Source organism: Pholcus phalangioides, unplaced genomic scaffold, assembly GCF_987345545.1.
Source record: "Pholcus phalangioides strain wild (caught in Gottingen) unplaced genomic scaffold, Ppha-v1.0 ptg000011l_1, whole genome shotgun sequence".
In the NCBI taxonomy this organism is placed as follows: Eukaryota; Metazoa; Arthropoda; class Arachnida; order Araneae; family Pholcidae; genus Pholcus; species Pholcus phalangioides.
In genome coordinates this window covers 15,433,443-15,456,311 of record NW_028301604.1, presented here as the reverse complement: position 1 = coordinate 15,456,311, position 22,869 = coordinate 15,433,443, and the positions used below count along the sequence as shown (strand labels likewise).

General features: G+C 34.4%; 1 protein-coding gene and 1 non-coding gene across 2 annotated transcripts in view; both read left to right on the top strand.

Annotated features, from left to right (window-relative positions):
* Positions 1-17,901, top strand: part of LOC149080109 (uncharacterized) — a 44,440-nt gene extending 26,539 nt beyond the window's left edge. Inside the window, exons 2-7 of the mRNA XM_089239115.1 lie at positions 1,468-1,588; positions 4,385-4,536; positions 8,733-8,798; positions 9,509-9,628; positions 11,307-11,439; positions 12,642-17,901. Of these exons, the coding sequence (XP_089095241.1) occupies positions 1,468-1,588; positions 4,385-4,536; positions 8,733-8,798; positions 9,509-9,628; positions 11,307-11,439; positions 12,642-17,779 (5,730 nt within the window). The 3' untranslated portion in view covers positions 17,780-17,901. The remainder of the gene's footprint in view (positions 1-1,467; positions 1,589-4,384; positions 4,537-8,732; positions 8,799-9,508; positions 9,629-11,306; positions 11,440-12,641) is intronic.
* On the top strand, positions 9,135-9,206 carry TRNAA-AGC (transfer RNA alanine (anticodon AGC)). Its single transcript has one exon. It is a non-coding gene; the product is annotated as a tRNA-Ala (tRNA).
* Positions 17,902-22,869: the final 4,968 nt, after the last annotated feature.

Genomic DNA, 22,869 nt, shown 5'->3' with positions numbered 1-22,869 from the left:
ATGACGTCACGCAAAGACACATCTCCAAAGAATAAATATCAAATTAATAACAAATCAACCAAGTGACATAAAAAGTTGCGGTTTGCACTAAGATAACTTATAATAGAATAGAGTTCTTTTTGAAGAATAAAAGAAAGTTCACACACACAAATTTCACCCGCAGATGGCACTATAAAACGAAAAACTCGACATCTGTATATATATGTTACTGCCAAAGCCCGAAGTGCGGTCAATTCGTGACGGGGCCGGCCACTTCGCGAATTGGCCAAGAGTTTTGAAAAAGTCCGAATTGCGGAAATGATTCGGACTTTGGCCAGAATGTCAGAATTTCGGACATTGACCGGGTCAATAGTAAACGAAATTGGCCAATTTGCGAAGGGGCCGGTCCCGTTGCGAATTGACCAATTTCGTGTTTTGGCAGTAACATATATAAAATGGATTTTCTGTGTGTGTTGTGTGCCTGTTCTCTATATAAATCTACAATTTTATACCAATCTTTGCCAAATTTTCTATGTGTACCAAACCGGCCGTAACTTAAACGATAGGCTACTTTAAAAGTTCGTCAGAGTTGAGCAAATGCTCAATAGGGTTTAAAAAAACTGCCCAGGAATAATAACTTTTGGAAAGTCTAGTTTGGTTAATTTGGTTCCCAAACAGTGGTTTGTCACTTTTTTAATGCTCCTATAAAATGAAGAAAGCCCGATTAGATATTATTGCTAGTTTGATATAAAATGTCAGATTCACAATTTTTTTTAAGTCGAAGAAAATTGATTTGAATCAAAAAAAAAGTCACGAAAAAAAAAATTTCGGCAAAAAAAATTTTTCGGGGTGGGGATGGCGCTCCCGTCCCTGGTGATGCACATTGCCTCTACGGAGAGGCTTGGTTCCAATGTTGGCATGTATGCCCAGGTTGCAAAATGAGGAGGCCTACTACATTACAAACCCTGCACCCTCGAATGGTTGATTGCACATATCGCACTTGTCTTTTCCGTATGAATACAGTATTTCTTTTTGCTAAAATTAAGTCCACCACAGTCCAGCACTTATGAAGGAATTGGCTTAAACTGTCCAGCGGCGATACAGTCTGGGCCGTGTTCGGTTGTGAAAGTCAAAGCACCTATTGCAGCAAATTCGTCGGAAATATATGATATTCACTTTTTGGTGAGGTGCTGTTGTGCACTCTCTAAAAATACCCTCTACCGCCTTTGCTACTCGACCACAACATTCTATTACCAAAAACGCTTGTTTAGGTGTCTTATATCATCTGTTAAATTTTGTCCTATGAATTTAGAATCACCCTGTATTCATGAGTGATCAGGGAATAAAAAAAAACCGAATTTAATCAAACAGCTTTCGAAGCTTAGAATCGTTTGTGAATGCTAGTTATTTACATTATCAACACTGCTTTATGATGTTTTTTCTAAATAGATTTCTGAAATTAATATAATTTTATTTTGTGTTAACTAGGTTGCTATTAAGACAATACGGAAAGCAAAAATCGAAAATGGACAGGATCTATTACGTATCAGAAGGGAGATTCAAATTATGTCGTCTATCAACCATCCTCATATCATTCATATATACGAAGGTAATTCACTTTTTTTTTCTAGCATTATTTTTTTCCTAAAACAACACAAAAACGCAGTTTATTTCTTAATTTACGAAATGAATCAAGTACTTAATAATAGATGAAAAATTTTACTGTCATTTCGTGAATGTTAGCCGCTCCGCAAATTTGCTAACTACAATCCGAAGCAGTGACAAAAAATTCGCGTATGTTTCGGACAGTGGTCGCGCGGCCACACACACACTTCGGACATCAGTCGCAACCTGTACATACATATGATATTTATTCAAGAATGTGGAGACAAGCTTAATGATCATCCACTGAAAAACTGTCAGTATCTGTCAATTACAATTTTTAGCTGTTGGTTTTTATCTACTAGTGAAAATACGGTTTTAAATTCTGCGTAATCGGTGTTTTCTTTTCAGAATCAAGTCAAGTTTTTCTGCGAAAAAAACCCACTAAGGGAAGAGTTAATCGTCAATCCTAGAATAACACTAAGCCTCAATCACTTAGTTATAGGATTTGTGAGGAAAAAAGCGTCTTAGCAAATGAAGTTGTAACTGCTCTGGATACACTCCAAAACAAAAAAAATCCTTCGAAATATTTTCAGCGATCTTAGTCAAGATCGCTGAGCCATTGCAGCTTCTATCAGCAACAAATTTGTGACGAATACCACGAAGGTGTCTGGAAGTGGAACCGCAAGTCTCGGCAAAAAGATTTTTCATTCTTTTACGACTGTGTTTTACTGTCAGCAAAAAAGAACGAGGTAGTGATGAATCCAACGAATGAGAAAAACAAGCAAAGTCAACAGGGACGTATTATCAAGTACGACCAAATCAGTTGATGGACGTCACACCCTTTCCGGGAATTTAGCTCAAAGAATTATTTAATTCATCTAGAAAGAAGTATAATGTACTTGGTGTGTTAAAATATAAAATAAATTTTAATTTTTACGCGACTTGGGTCATATTACATAGAGAGATGAGATAGTTCATCTCAAATGGCGAATCAAAAAGCATTTTTTATCCTGTCAGTTGCATGATCACTAAAAAACAAATTAAACAAACGGAAAATCGAGATAAGGAAAGGAACCTAGTTTACGCATAAGAGTTTGTACCTTCACAACCCTTTATATGTTTTTGCTACCAATCACAAAAATTAAACATAGAAGAACTTAAAACAGCAAAACACGGTCATCTTGAAAATACGACGTTGTTTCTTAGGATAAATAAAAAATATATGTATTTATTAAGCATCGCCAAAACTATTCAAGTAATCAAATACTTCCACTATAGCCGGATTACACTATAAAATTTTTATAAAAGTTTTTTTTGCAAAACTCTTGAAAAATGTAACTAATAATCTTATCGATTACATTCAAGCGAATGTAACCAATAGACTTATTGGTTGTTTTTTTCAAGTTTTACCAAAGAGCTTTTGCAAATTTTTTCATAGTGTAATGCCAGCCTAAGGAGGAATGAGGACAGAAATCCAAAAAACAAAAAGATCTCAGAGCAGAGCTATAGCTGAAACAAATCACCAAGAGTTGTTAACGTTTCTGCATTTCGCGATCATTTTATGGACACAGATGAGTTAGGCCGGAATTACACGATAAAAGTTTGTTGAAATATCTTTTATACAAAAGTTGAAAAAAACCACCAATAAGCATATTGGTTATATTGGAGAGAATGTAACCGATGCGCTTATTGCTCACATTCGAGCGAGTGGAACGGATAAGCTTATTGGTTGCATTTTTGTCAAGTTTTATTATAACTATTCTAAAAATTTTATAGCGTAATCCCGGCCTTTATCAGATCAATCCCAAGTTTTATAAAATTTCTTTTATAAAACTTGGAAAATTCCACCAATAAGCTTATCGGATACATTCGAGTAAATGCAACTAATAAGCGTATCGCTTACATTTTAGCGAATGTAACCTTATTGGTTGTTTTCACACACACACAAGTTTTGAAATAGATCTTTTTTCAAATCAAACGAAGATTAAGCGAAAAATCAACCTTTTATAGTGCAATCCCAGCCTTAGTACGTGTAAAAGAGACGAACTTACCGACGTACACGATCGTAATACATAGTTTCCTCTTATAGACACTATCATTGATTGTCCTGCAATATCATGAATCCTAAGACTCCCATTACACTTTAAAAAGTTTCAGGAAAGTTGATTTATAACACTTGAAAAATGCAACCAATAAGTCTATCGGTTACGTGCGACCGCTAAATCTGTTCGATAAGTGACAGATTTGTCGTTGTTGACAGATTTAGCGGTTCAAGTTGAGGATCGTCCAAGGGCTAACAAACCATAGACCAACCATTCAGAAAAATTTTGGTAACTTGGGAAGCAACAGAAACAGACTCCAGATCCAGATGCACAGACACACCCAAACCTCTTTCTGTCAATGCTGAGATGAATAGCAGCAGTTCTTGTCCGCTTATGCTGTCTAAATAAAAAAACACTTTCATGTTCTGCAAGCCGAACGGAGCTGTATGTTTTCAACAATGTTTCATGCCTTTTTGTTGTCTATCAGTATTTATCGTGTTTTTATCATAGGTTTGCGTGGTATTTGTAATGTAGCATCGAAAAGTATTCTATATATGTAATTACGTTTTAACTCTATTTTGATATATAGGCCTACGAATATGCATATACACACACCCCACATTGTCTGCCTATGTTATATCAAAAAAGTATGCATCACCAATTTGATGTATAGCAAATGGTGACGCAGTATATTTTTCAAACACAGTATCTTGTATTGTAGTTCAGAATTTTGAAGAGGACTCGCTTTCTTTTCGCAGTATTCGAAAATTGTGAAAAAATTGTGCTCGTCATGCAATATGCAAGTGGGGGTGAGCTTTACGATTACCTTGGATGCCATAAAAAACTACCGGAAAAAGAAGCAAGAAGAATATTCCGTCAAATAGCCGCAGCAATATATTATTGCCATAAGGTAATTAAAGGATATATAAATTTTATCCAAAAGAGATTGATTACATTTAAATAAAACATGATTTGGAAAACAGAAATGAAGTTAAATTTGCAGAACTAGAAAATAATGTATAATCGTAAGCATAAAAACCACGTGCAAACGATATGCATCGTGAACTTGGACGGTGGTTTATCTGCATGAGTATATAAATTAAATTTTTCGAACATACAGTATATTCACTGAAGAATTTGTATTATCGTAAATATATTTCGCACAAGAACACTTTGTTACACTAAGAACACTCACTAAATTTTTGAATGTAAAAATGCACAATTAACGAGTGTTTAATAAACATTAGTGAGCAAATTACAAGCAATTAATTTAAAAATAACCTCTTCGATCAATAATCAGCCATCTTCAGCGTTTTTGCGATGGAAAGGTTGAATGACACGTGTTGAAGTTGGTCCTTCTTTTAGGCAAACAATGGTAAGTCCTCGCGTAGAGGAGGTTCTAAATGTGTTTGAAGGCTACAGACGATATATTACGGAAGACAGTTACAAATGAACACTTAGCGCTTCTCTTTCTTTTACGTAGTTTGCAATTTTGTAGCTCAACGAACATATAGCATATATTCCGTATAAAAAATTTAAAAAAAAAATGCAACAGCATTTAAAAATAGACTTCCTGCAAGTAGATGGATTTTCTTTTTTAAATATCTTCGCAGATTTTCATGGCGTCACAGATGGTTTTATGGTATCTAGGAATAAAAATTATTTACTTCAATTCCACTGAAAAAAGTAACAAATATTTAAACTTAAGTATAGTAGTAGAGTCTGATAGAGTGAGAATAATTAATGTGATTGATATTTGTAGATAAACTACTTTATTTAAATCCCCGAATATGGGAGATAATATGAGAATATACATCATGTAGAACATTTTTAATATTTTCCCCACGAAATATGGACAATGCTAGCGACCAATCAAAAATTGTGTTTATGCTCCATCAACTCTTCGCTTCCATTTATGCTCGATCGAACGAAATTTCTATTTCAAGAATGACATTTACGATGGGTTATTTTTCTTTTGTTGGAGTTTTTACTTGCTGAGGGAAATAGTATACTAGATAGACAAATCTCTTTCTATAGCTAACTGCATTCAGCAATTTTTCTTATTCCTGAAATGGGAGCATTGTATCGATTTCAAAGAGTTGACCCAGCGGAAGAAAAGGCAACCTAAACCCATTCATCGTTTAGTTTCTATAGAGACAAATGTTAGCATACGAAAATTTTCCTATTTTCCTTACAAACGCTGCGTTTGTTTTGTTATTTTCTTTCAAATATATAGAGTCTCCTTTCTTGATGAGATTAAAAAAATGAATAAACTCGGACCATGTAATGTATATAGTAATAGTGGCTTGCATACGGGATCCGAATATAACTTCAGGCCATTAAGGAATACCAATTAAGGAATTCCAATTTCGCGAAATTTCATTAGACTCTTTGTTCATCTTCTCTTTGAAATCAATACAAGCAGATCAACTTGTTTTCCGCATTTTGAACTGCACAGAGACAATGAACATATCAAGATTTAAATTATGGGAAATGCTAAAATACCGCACTGCGGAATTTGTTTTCCGGTTTGTTTATTAACGTACTTATAACCCAAGATGATTTATTCTGAATTCAATTGTGCTGTGTAGCATGAAAATGTGAACCCGAATACAATAAAGATCACAAGATCCCATACTTACGGGTATTTTACCTTGTATCTTATTGATATGATACGCTAGGCGTTTCACGAAGAGTGTACGAAAGAAATTAAAATTTAGAAAGTGGAAATAAAGAGGTACGGCCTTGGCCATACCACTTTAAAACTAATGAATTAACACAGGGGCTTAAACGTAATACAGTGGATATCCCACTTATATCATTTTTTAAAAAAAACGCATGATAAAAAACATTGTAAACGAGAAAACGCTTTAACGACAAATCTCGATGAGTATTTGTAAGAGTTGAGAGATCACGAAAATGAGTGTCATACTAAGCGGGATAACGTTCTAAGTGGGAACATTATAAGCAGGATCCACTGTAACATCATAAGTAGAGCCCGGAAGTTCAGGCAAAATGCCATAAATGCCTTTTTTTGCCTATTTTCAAACTTTTTTGATAAAAATGCCTTTTTTTTAACTTTTTCTGCCATAAATGCCTATTTTAACATAGTTTTAAGTTTATTAGTGAATTTCAGAGGCCATGATCTGAAAAACTTGTATAATTTGAGCATTGAAAACAAAAGAATTTCTCTTTTTAAAATTTTCCAACTCTTAGTATTATCTTAGTATTATTTCCAACTCTTAGTATTATCTTAGTATTATTTCCAACTCTTAGTATTATCTTAGTATTATTTCCAACTCTTAGTATTATCTTAGTATTATTTCCAACTATTAGTATTATCTTAGTATTATTTCCAACTCTTAGTATTATCTTAGTATTATTTCCAACTCTTAGTATTATCTTAGTATTATTTCCAACTCTTAGTATTATCTTAGTATTATTTCCAACTCTTAGTATTATCTTAGTATTATTTCCAACTCTTAGTATTATCTTAGTATTATTTCCAACTCTTAGTATTATCTTAGTATTATTTCCAACTCTTAGTATTATCTTAGTATTATTTCCAACTCTTAGTATTGCCACCTCTTAACCTGGGTCCCCCCCCCCAGGTTATTTAAACGCGAATAAGTGTTCTGAGAGATAGAGAACATGGTGTTGCCATGCATTGCTTAGTGTTGCCAACTGTGCTTTGACCGGATGGTGTTAGACGTGAATGATTGTGTTTCAGATGAACGCAGCCAATATTAGAAAAGCAGAGAAAAATTAGGAATTCGCTTCTTCACATGCTTCACATAACATGTTTCGCTCAGGCATTAATATGCATTATATATGCATAACTGACCGATGACTGTCACAAAAGGTCATCAGTTGACGTCATGGCTCACACAAAGCGTGGTAGGAGCAGACAGGGCTCTGGACCCCATGTTATTTGATTTTATTATTTACACCATAAAAGCACTGTAAACAGCCATAGCCCAAATTATTTTACATGCATACTTAGTAGACGATTCAATTGATCGGAGTCGCCCTCAGGGGTGTACGACAGATGCGGCCACACAGGGCCCCGCGCTTGAAGAAGTCCCGCATATGTGGTGATATATAAAAAGCTAAATTTTTTACAACAATAGAATAAAGTAGCTATATGTTTCAACTATAGAAATGATAATGATTATTCCAAATAATACAACAGGTAAACGGGAATTAGTCGCAACTCGAAGGAGCCCCACAAATCATTTTCTCTACTGGCTCCGCGTCTGCTAATGGTGGCCCTGGAATCGATACAATCCTGAGGGGCCACTAACATTTTATTTTGGGCTTAAAATAAATTTAACTTGGATAATAATGCGGTTATTATAAAGTATAATTAAAACAGTAGACGGATTAAGTGCAACCAATTTTTCACAATTAGTTTTTTCATTAACTCCATACTTTTTAGTTACACGTATTCTGTTCCTGCCATAAATGATAAATTCCTTTTTTTAGTGTCTATTTGGTATTTTATTGCCTTTTTTCCTGCCTATTTCAACCATTTTTACTGCCTGAACTTCCGGGCTCTACTCATCAGTCAACCCATAGAATGTCATGTTGTATCAGTAGCTTCTACCACCTCCTGTTCCCTATCGTCTACTTTCAGAAACACTAAGATAGATATAGACGCAAATTTCACTGATATTGAAACTTTTTTGACTAAACCATATTGAAATTTCAATTTTTATAATTCATGCAATTAACATTTTACAAGAATGAAACAATCACAGCTCAATTTTTCTTTTTTTGCTGATATTTTTTCATATTTTACTCTAATATTTGGAATCAGTTATAGAATTTTCATTACTATCGGACACTATTGAAACATCCATTCATGTTGCGTGGTTCATCCATTCAATTGCATTCTTGTCTACAGGATTATGTACTAATATGTAGCTTAAAAGGAAATCCTATATGCGCTACTTACAGAACTTTTAAAAATCTGTGCGTTAAACTTCAGCCTCAGTAGAAATGAATGAACAAATCTCTAAACCAATGTCAACAATGTTTTTGGTAATTTTTTTTTTATTGTTACTTGATTTAGCAAACTAGAATTTCACTTTCATTTAATTTCAGAATAAAATCTGTCACAGAGATTTGAAACTTGAAAACATCCTACTTGATGACAGAGGAAATGCAAAGGTACGAAAATATATACGATATTTCAACCAGGTGTTATCCTTCTGTTTATTAATTAATTTTTATGAATTTAAAGTTTTATAAACGAATATTTAAATACAATACAAGATATACAGAAGACTGGATGTTGTGAAGATATTTATTATTTGAGATGTTAATTTTTTAAGGAAGGAAAAAACTCATCTCTGCCTCTACCGGGAGTCGAACCCGGGTCCCTCGATTGCCGGACGAGTGCTCTGACCACTAAGCTACAGAGGAGATAGGGATTTTCCTTCGCTAGAGCGTATATGTTCCGTTCCGTTCGGCACATATACGCTCTAGCGAAGGAAAATCTCTATCTCCTCTGTAGCTTAGTGGTCAGAGCACTCGTCCAGCAATCGAGGGACCCGGGTTCGACTCCCGGTAGAGGCAGAGATGAGTTTCTTCCTTCCTTAAAAAATTAACATCTCAAATAATAAATATCTTCACAACATCCAGTCTTCTGTATATCTTGTATTAACAAGTGGAGAGCGGCATTCATGTCATATTTAAATACAAATTGATCATGCAAAGAATTATTGACGATGTTTTCAGTGTCATCGAATTTCGCTTAGTCATTATCTATTCTTGTTTTTTTTCGGTTTCTTGACAAAATATTTCACATAAATGATTTAGGCAGGATATTTTTTTTATTTGCATCAATACATTTCTTACCATAGTTTTTGTTCTTTCAGATAGCAGATTTTGGTCTGTCGAATGTTTTTGATGAACGGAGAAAATTACACACTTTTTGTGGAAGCCCTCTCTACGCATCACCAGAGATAGTGAAAGGCATGCCCTATTCTGGTCCAGAAGTGAGAAAAATTCAGTTATTACAGTATTGTCTCTATTGGAGTAGATAGTAAATAAACACATACGTTTACTATATATATATACAGGGTGATTATAATTAAAGTTCCCGTACTCTGAATAGTATTCTCCTCAAAAACTACTAACGGCGACATGACCACAGAAAAAATTGCTACAGCAGGGAGTCCCCAATCGAGGGGTTAGCGCACCAACCCCTCGACGAGTGTAAAAAAGCCTGCCGTTCGGAATCGGCAATAAATTGTAGGTCCCGGTCTAATTAGCCCTCGTGTGCAGAAAATGACCGTGGTGCGACAAAAATGATCAAATGATCAGAAACTACTCACCCAAACACAGCCAAATTTTTATGATATCTTAATGAGACCATGCAATTTATGCAATAAAAAATTGTTAAATTTTTGACCACCAGGGGAAAAAATGGCACTTTTTATTGCATTTTTCTTTTTCCCATGGTCCATGAAGCGTATATACCAAGTTTCAATGGAGTGCGTCCGTTCTGGTGGACGTATGCTATTGAACTTGACTTGAACATAACTTGGTATATATGTATAACTTAGTATATACGCTTTATGGACCATGGAAAAAAAAATTCAATAAAAAATCGCCACTTTTTCATCTGGTGGTCAAAAATTTAACTATTTTTTAATTGCATAAGTCTGTCTCCCATGACCTCATTAAGATATCCTGAAAATTTAGTTGTGTTCGGATGAGTAGTTTTTGAGAAAAACTATTCACACACACACACACACCCAGAGTAGGGGGTACTTTAATCATAATCACCCTGTATATATGCATACATACAAACATGAAATGAGCTGTTTAACAGTGTGTTAACACTTTATCAAATATGATAACCTGTTTATAGTTGGAGCTATTTTACTATACTCCTGAAATTTTTCTTTTTCGCCCCAAACATATACTATACGTTGGTACTATATTTTCCGTTGAGAAACCTGAGCTTTTTTTACCATTCTTTTGTATGCAAATGACATATTGTGAGTAAACCGTGGATGGTATAGGTAGACCGTGAAAAGAATAATGATTGCACTGGACAATATATGTGTTGTAAGCCTCCCGAGAAGAAATTCATCTATGTTTTTTCGTGAAATTTTGTTTTTGTCGATAACATTGAGAGTTACTATATCATATTGTGTTAAAATCTTCAAAAAAAATCACAGTTGCAAATTAATTTTGCCAAATTACGGTAATTAATTTTAGAGCTATACGACTAACGATCAATGAAAATGCAAAGTTCAATATTTCTCACTCAGATATATTCTTTTTCAAGCTTCCTGTGAATAAGGATATGAATGGAGATTTTATGATTTTTTTATTCTGGACACAAGCTCTTAGAAATGACTTACCAATCAGTTATTATACAACAATGTAGGTTTCAAATGTATAAATCTCCCCCATCACCATGCTCCACAAATTCTAGTTGGTTCCGAATACATGGAATTTATTTTGTGGTACAAATTTTTTATGATATATATTGTTAAGGCACAAAAGTTCTTTCATTTAAATTTTTTTGCCACATTCATCACCTAGATTCTTTTCTTTTCGAATGAATATACGTTACAGAAGTCAAAACTTTCATTTTCACTGATTTATTTTCCATTTTTTGTCTAATGTTCGATAAAGAAAATGTTTTTTTTTCCTCCTGAGGTTGACTGCTGGAGTTTAGGTGTTCTCTTATATACAATGGTATATGGGGCTATGCCATTCGATGGAAGCAATTTCAAGCGTTTGGTTAAACAAATATCAGAAGGCGATTACTACGAACCCAAACTGAAATCGAGTAAATAAATTTCGAAATTCTATGTTTCATTTGTACATTTTGTCACGATGTCATTTTATTATAAGTTTACCGATGTAAGAGACATCTTTAGCAAGTTTAATGTTTCACGTTTTTTCACCAAACTCAATCAAATGAATTCAAATAAAACTTTAAATCTTTCCCGATAGCCTTTTCGAAACCCATAATTGTTTCATTTTGATGAAATCAAACTAAAAAAAATAATAATTATGAAATCGTTTATCGTTTAAATCGTTTCGACAGGTTATTGTCTGAACAATCAATGTCTTTTCCGTAAATTTTTGATAGGCAAGTTTCAGCATCAATATGTTTTGTGCATGTGTTTTCTGTTTTTTAATTATGATTCACGTTTCTAGTTGTTCATAACTCATGTTACGTTTCTAGTCGTGGTTCTTAAAACACTTTTTGGTGGTTAACATTTGAAAACTACACATTAAATGTTTATCATAAATATATATATATATATATATATATATATATATATATATATATATATATATTCAATAGCTGATTCCTAAACAGTTAGCTTAGAGGTAACTACCAATTGCTAAAACATGTTTCAAATATCATCACGCATCATCAGAGACTTACTGACGACGACGACCGTTTAAATATAAAAAAAATGTAAAAAAAGACGAAAGTTAAATTTTTATCCGATCCCCGGGTTCTACAAGTTATATTAAGTAAAAACTCTTTATGCACTGATGTATGAAACAAAGCAAAATACCTTAATTACGATCAAAACTTATCAATTTACGGCTAATTAAGTCGAAGTACCATTTTTTTAATGAGAAAGAGGATCATACACAAAATTGATTCAGAGACAAATAAGTCTGAATTATTTAATTTATTTGTTAGGACCACCCCAACAGTTATTAATGTTTTTTTTTCCTTTTTGAATACATCGGGTTATTAGGTATAAATGTTTATATGGCCCTTAAGTAGAACCTAAGAACCGTATAAAAATATATTTTTCACTGAAAAGGCATTTCATGTAATGAGTGACAACATTCGAAACATTTTTTCAATGACTTCTAAACAGTTTAGGAATTAACTATTAGACTAAGATAAGAGAGTGTGCACCTTTTATATTGCGTGCAAATGTATACATACAATTCTTCATACAATAGTTAATTGATAATAATAATACTTAATTAAAATGTATACAATTTATTCTTTTCTAGGAGCCAGTGGGATCATTCGCCGCCTTTTGACAGTCGACGTGAGCAAAAGAGCTACAATAATAGATGCGTGTGCAGACGGGTGGGTAAATGAGGAATATGATCATTCCCTTCTTCAGATCGCCAGTGATATGGCATGCTTGACACCAGTGTCATTGAATCCTCATCTAGCCATGCCACAAATACAAGCAAACTGCTCACAGCAAATAGTGAGAGGAAGAGATTTATTGAGAAGTGCAGCTTCCTATAACCCTGGAGAATATTCGATAGATACAGTCGTGAAAAAAATCAATGAACCACCTCTATATTTAAATGATGCAAGTTCATCTACTGATTCTTCAGTAAACCGGATCAATTACAATTATGCTCAATGTTCGCAAATACGTCCATCAAATGACAACAGTTATGATGTAAAGCAAATTGTTAGTGATATTATTTCTAGCGTAGAGAAAGCAACCCCAGAGCCCTTGCAGATCCGAAGTGATAAAAACAATGATGTAACTACCAACAAAGATGCTTCCTCTACATTAAATATGCAAAAATCTTTGACGGAATTCTATAAGGAAACATGCAAATCGAGTGTGTATAATTCGTTAAGAACAGGAAATCTATTCAAACCCACTCCTGGAAATAGCGATTGTACATTGCCGAACGATTTACTGTTTCTTCGTGATCCTAATTCTAAAGACGTGTTAAATTGTTCCAATTCGAATTATATGCACAGTGAAATATCGGATGACACTTTCGAGACGTCCTTAAATCATGATACAGATCACATTCCGATGAACAAATTAAATCGTCAGTCCACTGTAGAAAAATTCAGAGCTTGGCGTGCGAGTATAGAAAAACCAAAACAAAATAATGAACATATTTTGCCAATATTTGATGTTACCAGTGTTATTCCACAAAGAGTCAATGAGTCCGAGAAATTTAAGAGAGGATTTGAAGATCGAGAAAAAAAATCTACAAACAATCACTTTATAACGAATTTCGATAGTGATTCTTATGGAAAAAGAAATGAAACACTATCAATGAGGTTGAAAGAAAATGAATATTTAGGCAATAAACTGAATTCATCAAACATGTATGCAGAAAAAATCAACACATTAGAAAGGCACATAGACAAAATTAATATTGCAAATGACCGGAAAGAAGTATTTCATATTTTAAATCAAATTTGTCAGCAAAGGAAAGCTACAAGTGAAAGAAAACAACGTCTTTTGTCTGAATTTGTTTCAGAAAATAAATGTGAAACAGAAACAGATAATGCAGATTACTCTGAAGTATTCGACGTTGTGAATAATGCCTCTATAACTGAAACTTCAAAATGCGTCGCAATTGTTTCACAATCAATTCCAAAAAAAACAGGTGAGGAAGATCTAAATTCATCTGAAAACACATTGCATTTCCCTGATCAAAACGTACAAGATTTGGTCCAAACAGTGCATAAACAAATATGTGATGGTGAAAGTGAAGTATTAAAAATTGACTCATCACATTTACCCACAGCAGAAATATGTCAACCTGAAGAAAAAGTACTTTCTGGCAATCCCAATGTCCCAGAAATCAGTAAAAGAGAGGAAAAGTACAGTAACACTAAAAAATCTACAGACACATTAGCCCTTTGTGCAAATCGGCTCGAAACAAAGCCTTGTGAAGATAATGATAAAGCACATCAGTCTGTATCAGCGGATTTGTCAAGATCTTCATCAAATGATCGTAGACAGACTCCTGTCGCAAAATCAAAGGAAAATGATATTGTACAAGACTCAAGTATTAATGTGGATGTCATCGAGAAGTGCTCAGAGCGACAATATAGGAGAATCTCTAGACCTGCAGTAAAATCAAAAGCGAGAAGTTTATCGGTAGACGATGATGAGAGAGTCAATGATCTCGAAAAAATTCTACGAAGACCACGGAAATATTCTCTGTGTGCTTTGCTAGCCGCCACATTTGAATTTGAACATGTCTCAAAACTTCAAGGGAGACGACAATCTGAAAGTTCCAGAAAACCTCCTGGAAAAGTAGAAATTCCAAAAAGTTTTGATCCTTCGTCTGAGTCTGAAAGCAGTACCCCCATGGAAAAAAGAGAATTGGTTTTATTTCCTACGATTACAGTAGCTGAAGGAAAGCAGAAAATAGAAACAAAAATTGAAAAGGTAAAAAATTCCGCTTTAAGTATGAAAATCAGAAGAAAATCTGAAGCAAGCACTAGAAGAAAACTTAAAAAATATACTAGGTCTTGTACAGATTTAATGCAATCCATAGGAAATTCTAAAATATATAATGACACTACTTGTAGCCTTCAAAAAAGTTTACCTAATTTTGTAGATGCGCAAAACGGAGTTCTTGAAAATCCTTACACCTCTTCAGGTTCTTTGACGCAAAATAAATTTACTCAAGATACGGATGCACACAGTTTTTCTACAATTCATGTAGAAGTAGATGAAAATGAAAACTCAATTACCAAGACCACTTCAGGGATATATGTGCCTATCACTCGTTGTTGCCGTAAAATGACTTTCACCCAAGGAGATTCTAGATGGTGCGAATCTCAATCACAGCATCAAAATGATCAGCAATGTGGCATAAAAACATCAGAGTCTGAATGTGAAATTTCTACTGGTAGAACTGCAGATATCTCTGCTACACCTTCATCCAAAATGACTGTCAAAAAGTCGCGCAAAAAAATATCTAAAACTCAACGAAAAGATGGTAAATCAAGTGAGCAAAACTGTGGAGAAAGAAGTTCGTGTAGTCCAAAAAAAGAACATCAGCCAACTTTAGAAAGTAATGAAAGCATAAACACAAGTTCTTTCGAGAGGGACTCTTCAGACAACGACGACGATGATCTTGATGCCCTTTTCGGTTCCCAACTAGAAGTATGCGAGTCAGGAGACTTGTGGAAACTTTTAAAATCCATCAACGATGGCCTCAGTGAACAACTTGGAAAAGCTAGAATCAAACACTCTCAACCAGCCTACAGCAGATCCAAGAGTCAAGACTGTAAGTACGGTAGAATACATCAGTTGAGTAACAAGCTACTCACTCGCTCACGAAGTAAAGAAGAAAAGCCAGACCTACCAGTGGACGATGGAAAATTCTCAACGGACACAAACGGTGACTTTGCTTCAACGTTCAGTTTTACGTCTGCTTCATCGAAATATCACAGAAACTGTTCTGATGATGGAAGTGACTTTCAGTCAGAAAATCCATCAGCATCTGCGTCTAGCTCGGGATTTTTTGAAAATACTCCGAGAAGTTTCTATCAGAAATCTATGAAAGCAAAATATTATAGTTTGAGCAATTTACTTGACTCCGATTCCGTTTTATTTGAGAACTCATTACAAAGTAGTGTAAAAGATATAAATAACGAGTCTTCTGGTAATCTAAGTCTAGATGACAGTATTAGTAATATGAATAGCTCAGATACAGCAAATGCACTTGCCAGAACATTATCCTTATATGGAACATTACGATCTAAACCGTTATCAAAAAACGAAGTATCGAAATCAAGTTTATGTTTTGATGAATCAAATAAACACCATTTTAAAGCTGACAGCATAAGACACTTCAATAAAATCGAAAGAAAACTGTTGCCTGAATTAAGAAGCAAAGCTTTGTCAGATATGGACCTGAGTTACAAAGGGTCGATCTCCAATACTGAATCTACACCTTCATTTACACAAAAAGATTCGAAGCAATCTTCTCTTAGATTTGCGAAATCTCTTGGTAGTAAACTTAATCTGGAGCCTCGAAGTATTTTGATTGATTCCTCTGGCAAAAATAGTATCAGTAGAATGAAAGACGACAAAACTTCAAAAAAACATAGAAAAGTGTCATTCACTCCCGATTCAACAAAACAACGAAATACAGCTCATGCCTTTGATGCAGTCGCAAAAGCGCAAAAAGCTCTTTCTGAATCTGAAAGAAATATAAGTGACATGGTAAATGACGAAAGTGGGACATTGTTAGAAGCCCTAAAAACTCATGGATACAAATTTTTGATTTCCCAAAGACTCCAAGAAAGTGAACAGGCAGATGAGGACATTAAAAGTAAACGACATTCTGCGTCTTTTTTGCGAAATTTGAACTACGGTGTCAGTGCTTCAAACGACGGGGTACCTTTAAATGCTTCTGAATACTTAAAAATCGTCTACCTACGTCGGTTATTAAACTCAATGCAACATTCGTACAATCAGAATGATGATAGTGAGTACAAAGATGCTTATTCTCCAAGTGATATTCCAGAATATAGTCCATATATCGCAGCGACTAATAACTGGTGCCAAATGCCCAACATGTGGCTCCATCAAAATATCGAAGAAATAAAGCATCTTAATCCAGTTATCAATAGGCCTATTCAAAACCTTGGAATAAGTCCATTAGAACTGGGATATCAAGGTACTCAATATGAGTATAAGAATGTAGCTGATGAAGTTGGATTCGACAATGTAATGATAAATAACAGAATATCAAATCAGTTTCAACAAAAGTATTACCAATCTAACAAACTGTCTAGTGCTGGAACACATCATGAAAAAGGATCAGGAAGCTCAATAGAAAAATTATCAATGCGAATACAAGCTTTAAAAACTAGATGCTCTCAGAAACCATTTGACGAACCTAGTAACAAGCACTCGTCATTGGACTCTCTTCAAAATGATGGTATAAACCCCATTATAAGAAAAAAATCTGACGAAAGATATTTAGAGACAAATGGCGAATTTCAATCTCTTCAAGATGCATCGTTTGGAGAAAAAGATGATGACAGTTCAGAATCAGTGAGCGATAGAATTTGGAGGAAAAGTTTTTATTCACGCTTCAATGATACCCCTGCTACAAGACGACGACGCTCTCTGTTATTAGACACTGATTTTTACACCGATCCATCACTATCACGGCCAACAAAAACTCGTTCATCTAAAGAAAGAATGACTATGGAAAATGAGCGAAATCCCGAAAAAGTCAAAGTAAAGTCAAATCCGATTGCATCCAGATTTTCGTCGGATGAACTGCAAACGAAGGGAAGCTGTTGTACAAGCCAAACAGTAAATGTAGAGCAAAACATTCCAAATCCCGAAAGAAGTTCGGATGTTCTCGAACAGATCCGAACAGAAGAAACGGAAATTCAAAAATGAAATACTTGGCCATTTATTTCACATTCAAAGTTATCTTTAGGATTACGTTCGAAGATTTCTTCCTCAAAGCTGTTCAGTTGGGCTGTGCAGTTGACTGTTGAAGGAGCTGAAAGCCTTGCAACTTTGGGCTAGTTTTTTGGTCTTGCTGGAATCACTGCCTATGACATCCGTGAAAGAAACGCTATGTTTCTGATTTACTAATCTCCAGTGCGAACGTCAACCAACTTGAAGTGAAGATGAAACGTGGTCAACAATCTTTCTGCTACTATTTTATGTTGTAATGTAATATTTTCTGTCACGTTTTATAGATTTTGAAATTAAAAAACTCTATAAAGAATTATTTTTATTCATTCAAAAACCCACTATACATTCTTGGTAACTTATATAACACATTTTATATTTCAGGCCATTTTATAAGAAATTTAAACTGGTGAGGCAGTAGAAAAAAAGGGCACTCACGAAGCAGAGTGAGCTCCAGTGTGTTCGCACAAATGACATGGCAGGCGAAAATTTCAAATTTTAATAAAATTATTAAACTCATTAAACAATTATAACTCTCTCTCTCTCTCTCTGTGTTAATGCATAACATATGCAAAACAGGGAGGGTGGCGATGTACAAACTTGAGAAAAGCATAGCAAGAAATCTATCAGAAGTTTACAGAGCGAGCTGCAATCAAAAATTATGTACAATGGGGATAATGACACATTGCCATTGATTCAAAACAATATAAAAAACATATGAGAGGTAGAAAATTATTGCAAGTACAAAAGGAAGCAAGATCACAATGTATAGCACATGCAGAAATCTTTGCATGTGCTATAATCATCACAATCATCTCTTTATCGAAAACAACTAGAAACTGAACTTAAACAACAAGAATTGATTTTAATCATTATTTGAATGACCATAGCCTCATATTTCCCGGAACATGACTGTATTTTCACGTGATTTAATAAGACTACTAGTATACAGGAAAATTTTTTGAAAAAAAACAAACTAGCAACTAGAGGGGTATTTTTTCCATCCAAATGGCCAAGAGAAAGACCTGATCTAGTTGAAAAATAACTAAGTTGTCATCACTGTTCTAGCCTGAACAGGCATAACAAATAAATTATGTTATGCTGTTAAAGGAACACATGCAAACACTAAAACTTTAAAATGGAAAATAAAAACAAGAAAAAATTCTACCTTTTTTTTCCGATGTCAAAATGTAGATATTGATTTCTATCCTTTTTCAACAATAACAAGAAAACAATCCAAAAGAACACAACAAGAGATGAAAACATATTCACTTAAAAAAAAAAATCTGAACAAAACGTAATTTTACACAAGTCTACATTTGCGAATAATAAATTCCTAACAAAAAATTCTCGGTTATAATCGTCTCAAATTTCATCTTACATTGTACAGCTCCTAAAAATGTGTTTACATATGATACCCCAGGTCTTGATTAATAGTATTTTTTTATGGTTTGTTATTACTGTATGGCCCGGCTTGAGAGTGGCCATTAGCTAGCTTCATTACAAATCCCCAACACATCCCCAAAAGACATCACGGAATCGCTCTTCAAGTATTTCATACTCACATAGTGGGGTTCACAGAAACACTCATAAAACTACAATACAGTGGAACACTCCTTAATACGACTCTGATTTATACGACTTTTACTCATTTACTCACTCATTATACACGTTTGGCTTCGGTCGCAGTTTATTCCTATACATATTAATATTAAAATGTTTAATTTATTCGACGCACAACATCAATTACACAGTATTTTCATTTCAACTGGAACCCCAAAACTCGGTAAAAGTTTCATTTCTATCAATAGGATTTTTTTTATTTGTAGGTAGCAAAAGACGCCACTGAAATGAATATTTTTACGAATATTATCGCCAGAAAAGCCATAATTTTTAGTATGATTGTAAATGCATCATCAGGAGAATTGATAAAACTGGATCAAAAGTCCAGTTTTGTCAATTCTCCTGATGATGCCAACCACTAGTGTTGGGGAAACGTTGAGAAGTAACTCAAACGGACGACGGTCTTCGAACCTGAACAAACAGTTCTCATCAATAAAAGTATTGTTCCCAGAAAATCTTACAAATTTGTTTTTAATTTTTTTCCTTTTTTGTCATTTGTAAAATTAATCGTAAGTATCCTGAAGAGAGAGATTAAAGTAAAGGGGAAAGTCATCATTGGATTAAATTTATCAAAAAATCATAACCTCGTGTGACCTTTCTTTGTTTTCTTTATATTCGGATAACTTTTAAGCACAATCCAAAAGTTAAATAAAAATTATGTAAGAATCACGGCTAAATAAAAACTATGCAGTGATTCCATCTGTCGAAAGTCGTATAAACGGGGTTCTCTCTCTCCACTGTATTTCTCGTTTTCTTCATTCCCCTCTCTTCGGAACTGGAGACCACCCAATGTCCAAATTTGAATTGTTTTGTGCCACTATACTATGTTCATCTATCTATATTGCTCTAAAATAGAATGTTTTAACCCTGGCATCTGATGACAACCCGGTAACTTTAGATCCTTTCTACTTACCGGTTATTTAAATCGTTTTCACTTTAATGAGCATAAAAAAAAAATCAATCAATGGTCATATAATATATCCTCCATCTGTTCTCTGTCTGGCTATTTATGAGAGAAAAGGCTTATGAGAGAAAAGTCGGTCCATGGGAAACATCTTTTCAGTTGAACTTTCCTTTTCCTTCTTGAAAAAAAAAATCAGTCATAAAAAATCGGCCTCGCAAATGGTGAAATCTTTTTTAAAAGTTTTTTCTTTGACTCCCTTCATACTGGTAGGGTTTGAAGTTGAAAGCTTGTTGCTGCAGGAAAACAAGAAAGGGCTTTGTCCCACCAGTGGTCATTTTTTATCTGCACTGGTGGGGCAAATAAAAAGGCTAGAGGGGCAAAATCCCACCAGTTAACATATAAAAAAAAGGCTTGTTATATTTCATTCAAAACGTTCTCATAGATCTACCGGGGAAAGATTCCCATGAATATACCGATTCATTTTAGTTTATTTAATTGAAAATGAGTAAGTCCCGTTCAAAAAGTTTAAACTCACAATATCTGCTACATATGCCATTTAATTTTCTATGAAAATACTTTGAGTCTGTTACTTCAAGTTATAAATTGAAATTTACTATAACTTAAAAAGCCGATACGGGTATAATAGGTACCATGAGATTTCAGTACCTATTTTTGGGGGGTTAGTAACATATTGCATACATTGCTTTTCCTCTAAATTATGTATTCTATGAATTATTCTTCTCATTCTCTATCACCATAATCTAAATCTCTAATCATCTGTTGAACCAGATGCAAACACCAAATATAAATATTTATATTCAATCAGGTACAGTCGAACCCCGATTTAACGAATCAGAACAAACTTCGTTATACGAAACCAATTTTATTCGTTAAATCGGGATCAAATTTATCAGCAGCACAAACACACTCGAAACGGTAAATTTCAAAAACTAGTTACTTTGGGGTTGCTGCTACAACTTATTTCTGACAACAATTGAAAAAAATGCATAAACTTAAGAACAAAATCAGAATGCAGGATAAAACTGCTTGATAGAAGTTTGTTTGGTATTTCCTTTTTTATCAAATTCTGTCGAAATCGGTATTTTTTCACTAACGGAAAAACGCTTTCTCTCCAGATGACCTGCCATTCTTTGCTTGTCAAGACAGAGCGCAAATTTGAAGTAACTTTATTCACTGAAATCTAAACATGCGAACAGCACAATGTTTTATGGTATCTGCACACCAATTGGCACTAAAACTTTCCCATGACACTCTAAATGGCTTTACTGTCTTTCTTACTCAAAAAGGAAAAGATTCCTGCTTCCCTCTTTTTTTGTTTGTCTTTAAAGAAGAACTAAAGGTCAAATCCTGGGAAGTCAAATATTTTGATTGTTTTTAGGTGACGAGAAATGAGGAAAAAAAATTAAGTACAGTTTGAAAAAAAAGTCGCTATATCGAGGGTTTTTATTTGTTAAATAGGGATTTGACATTTATTTTCGTCAAAATTTCAGTAAAAAAAAGAAATTCGTTGAATCGAAGTTCGTTACATTACGATAAGAAGGGAAGACTCATCGTTCTCCGTCATTGAACAAAAAACTGGTTTGCCGATGTAAATGACGTCTAACTGATAAAAAAACGCAGGATAAGGAACAGCGATTGGCTGTAGCAATAATACTGACGTCACGCTCGTACTCAAAGATGAGTAAACCTGGGTTTCAAAGAGCCCTACACAAATCCATTACATCAAATATTGTTCAGCAAGTATGCATCGTAAGTTCGGCGTTATCGAAATAAGATTTTCCTTAAGTTCAGGGAGATATAGTTACCAGTTGTATATAATTCGTGTAAGTAATACGAACGAGTGTTACGTTGCCCGAGTGGCGTGGTGGTGGTAAGATGCTCGTCTACCACCGTGAAGGTTGCTTTCACAGTCCTACGTTCAAACCTGAGGGAGGGCATCGATAAGATATTTTCCCTAAAGTCAGGTTTTCCTAGGAGTAAAATTTCAGTGCCGAGTGCAGCGTGAAAACGCTGATTGGTCACAAACCCTGAATTTCAAGGTTTTTACCAATCAGCGTTTTCACGCTGCACATAGTGCAGAAATTCTACGCCTAGGAAAACCCGGCTTAACGAACTTGAGGCGACCACCGGTAGACAGCGCCTTCATTTCCAACCCATCTCATTAATGGCAGTAAATTGCATTATAGCGATATGGCCAGAGTTAGTGTTTGGTGAAGTAGTGTTATGGTGACAGTTGTTTTTTATGATTATTTTAGAATACCATCGCTTTTATTTTTTTCTCCCGTTGGCCAATTTGACAAAAACCCGCTGTTGAAAGAAATCGGTTCTGAATGAGTTAGAAATACTCATGCCCCTTGGCTGCTGAACGACAATGCTCACAGATCCACTGGTGCTCTAATCAATTTTTTGCCAGGTCGGATAACAACAATGGTTGAAATTTATACTTTATAAAAGCATTTCACGAGAAAGAGACAATTTTGAACTTTTAGCAACATCATTTTAATGATTTGACAACAAGAAA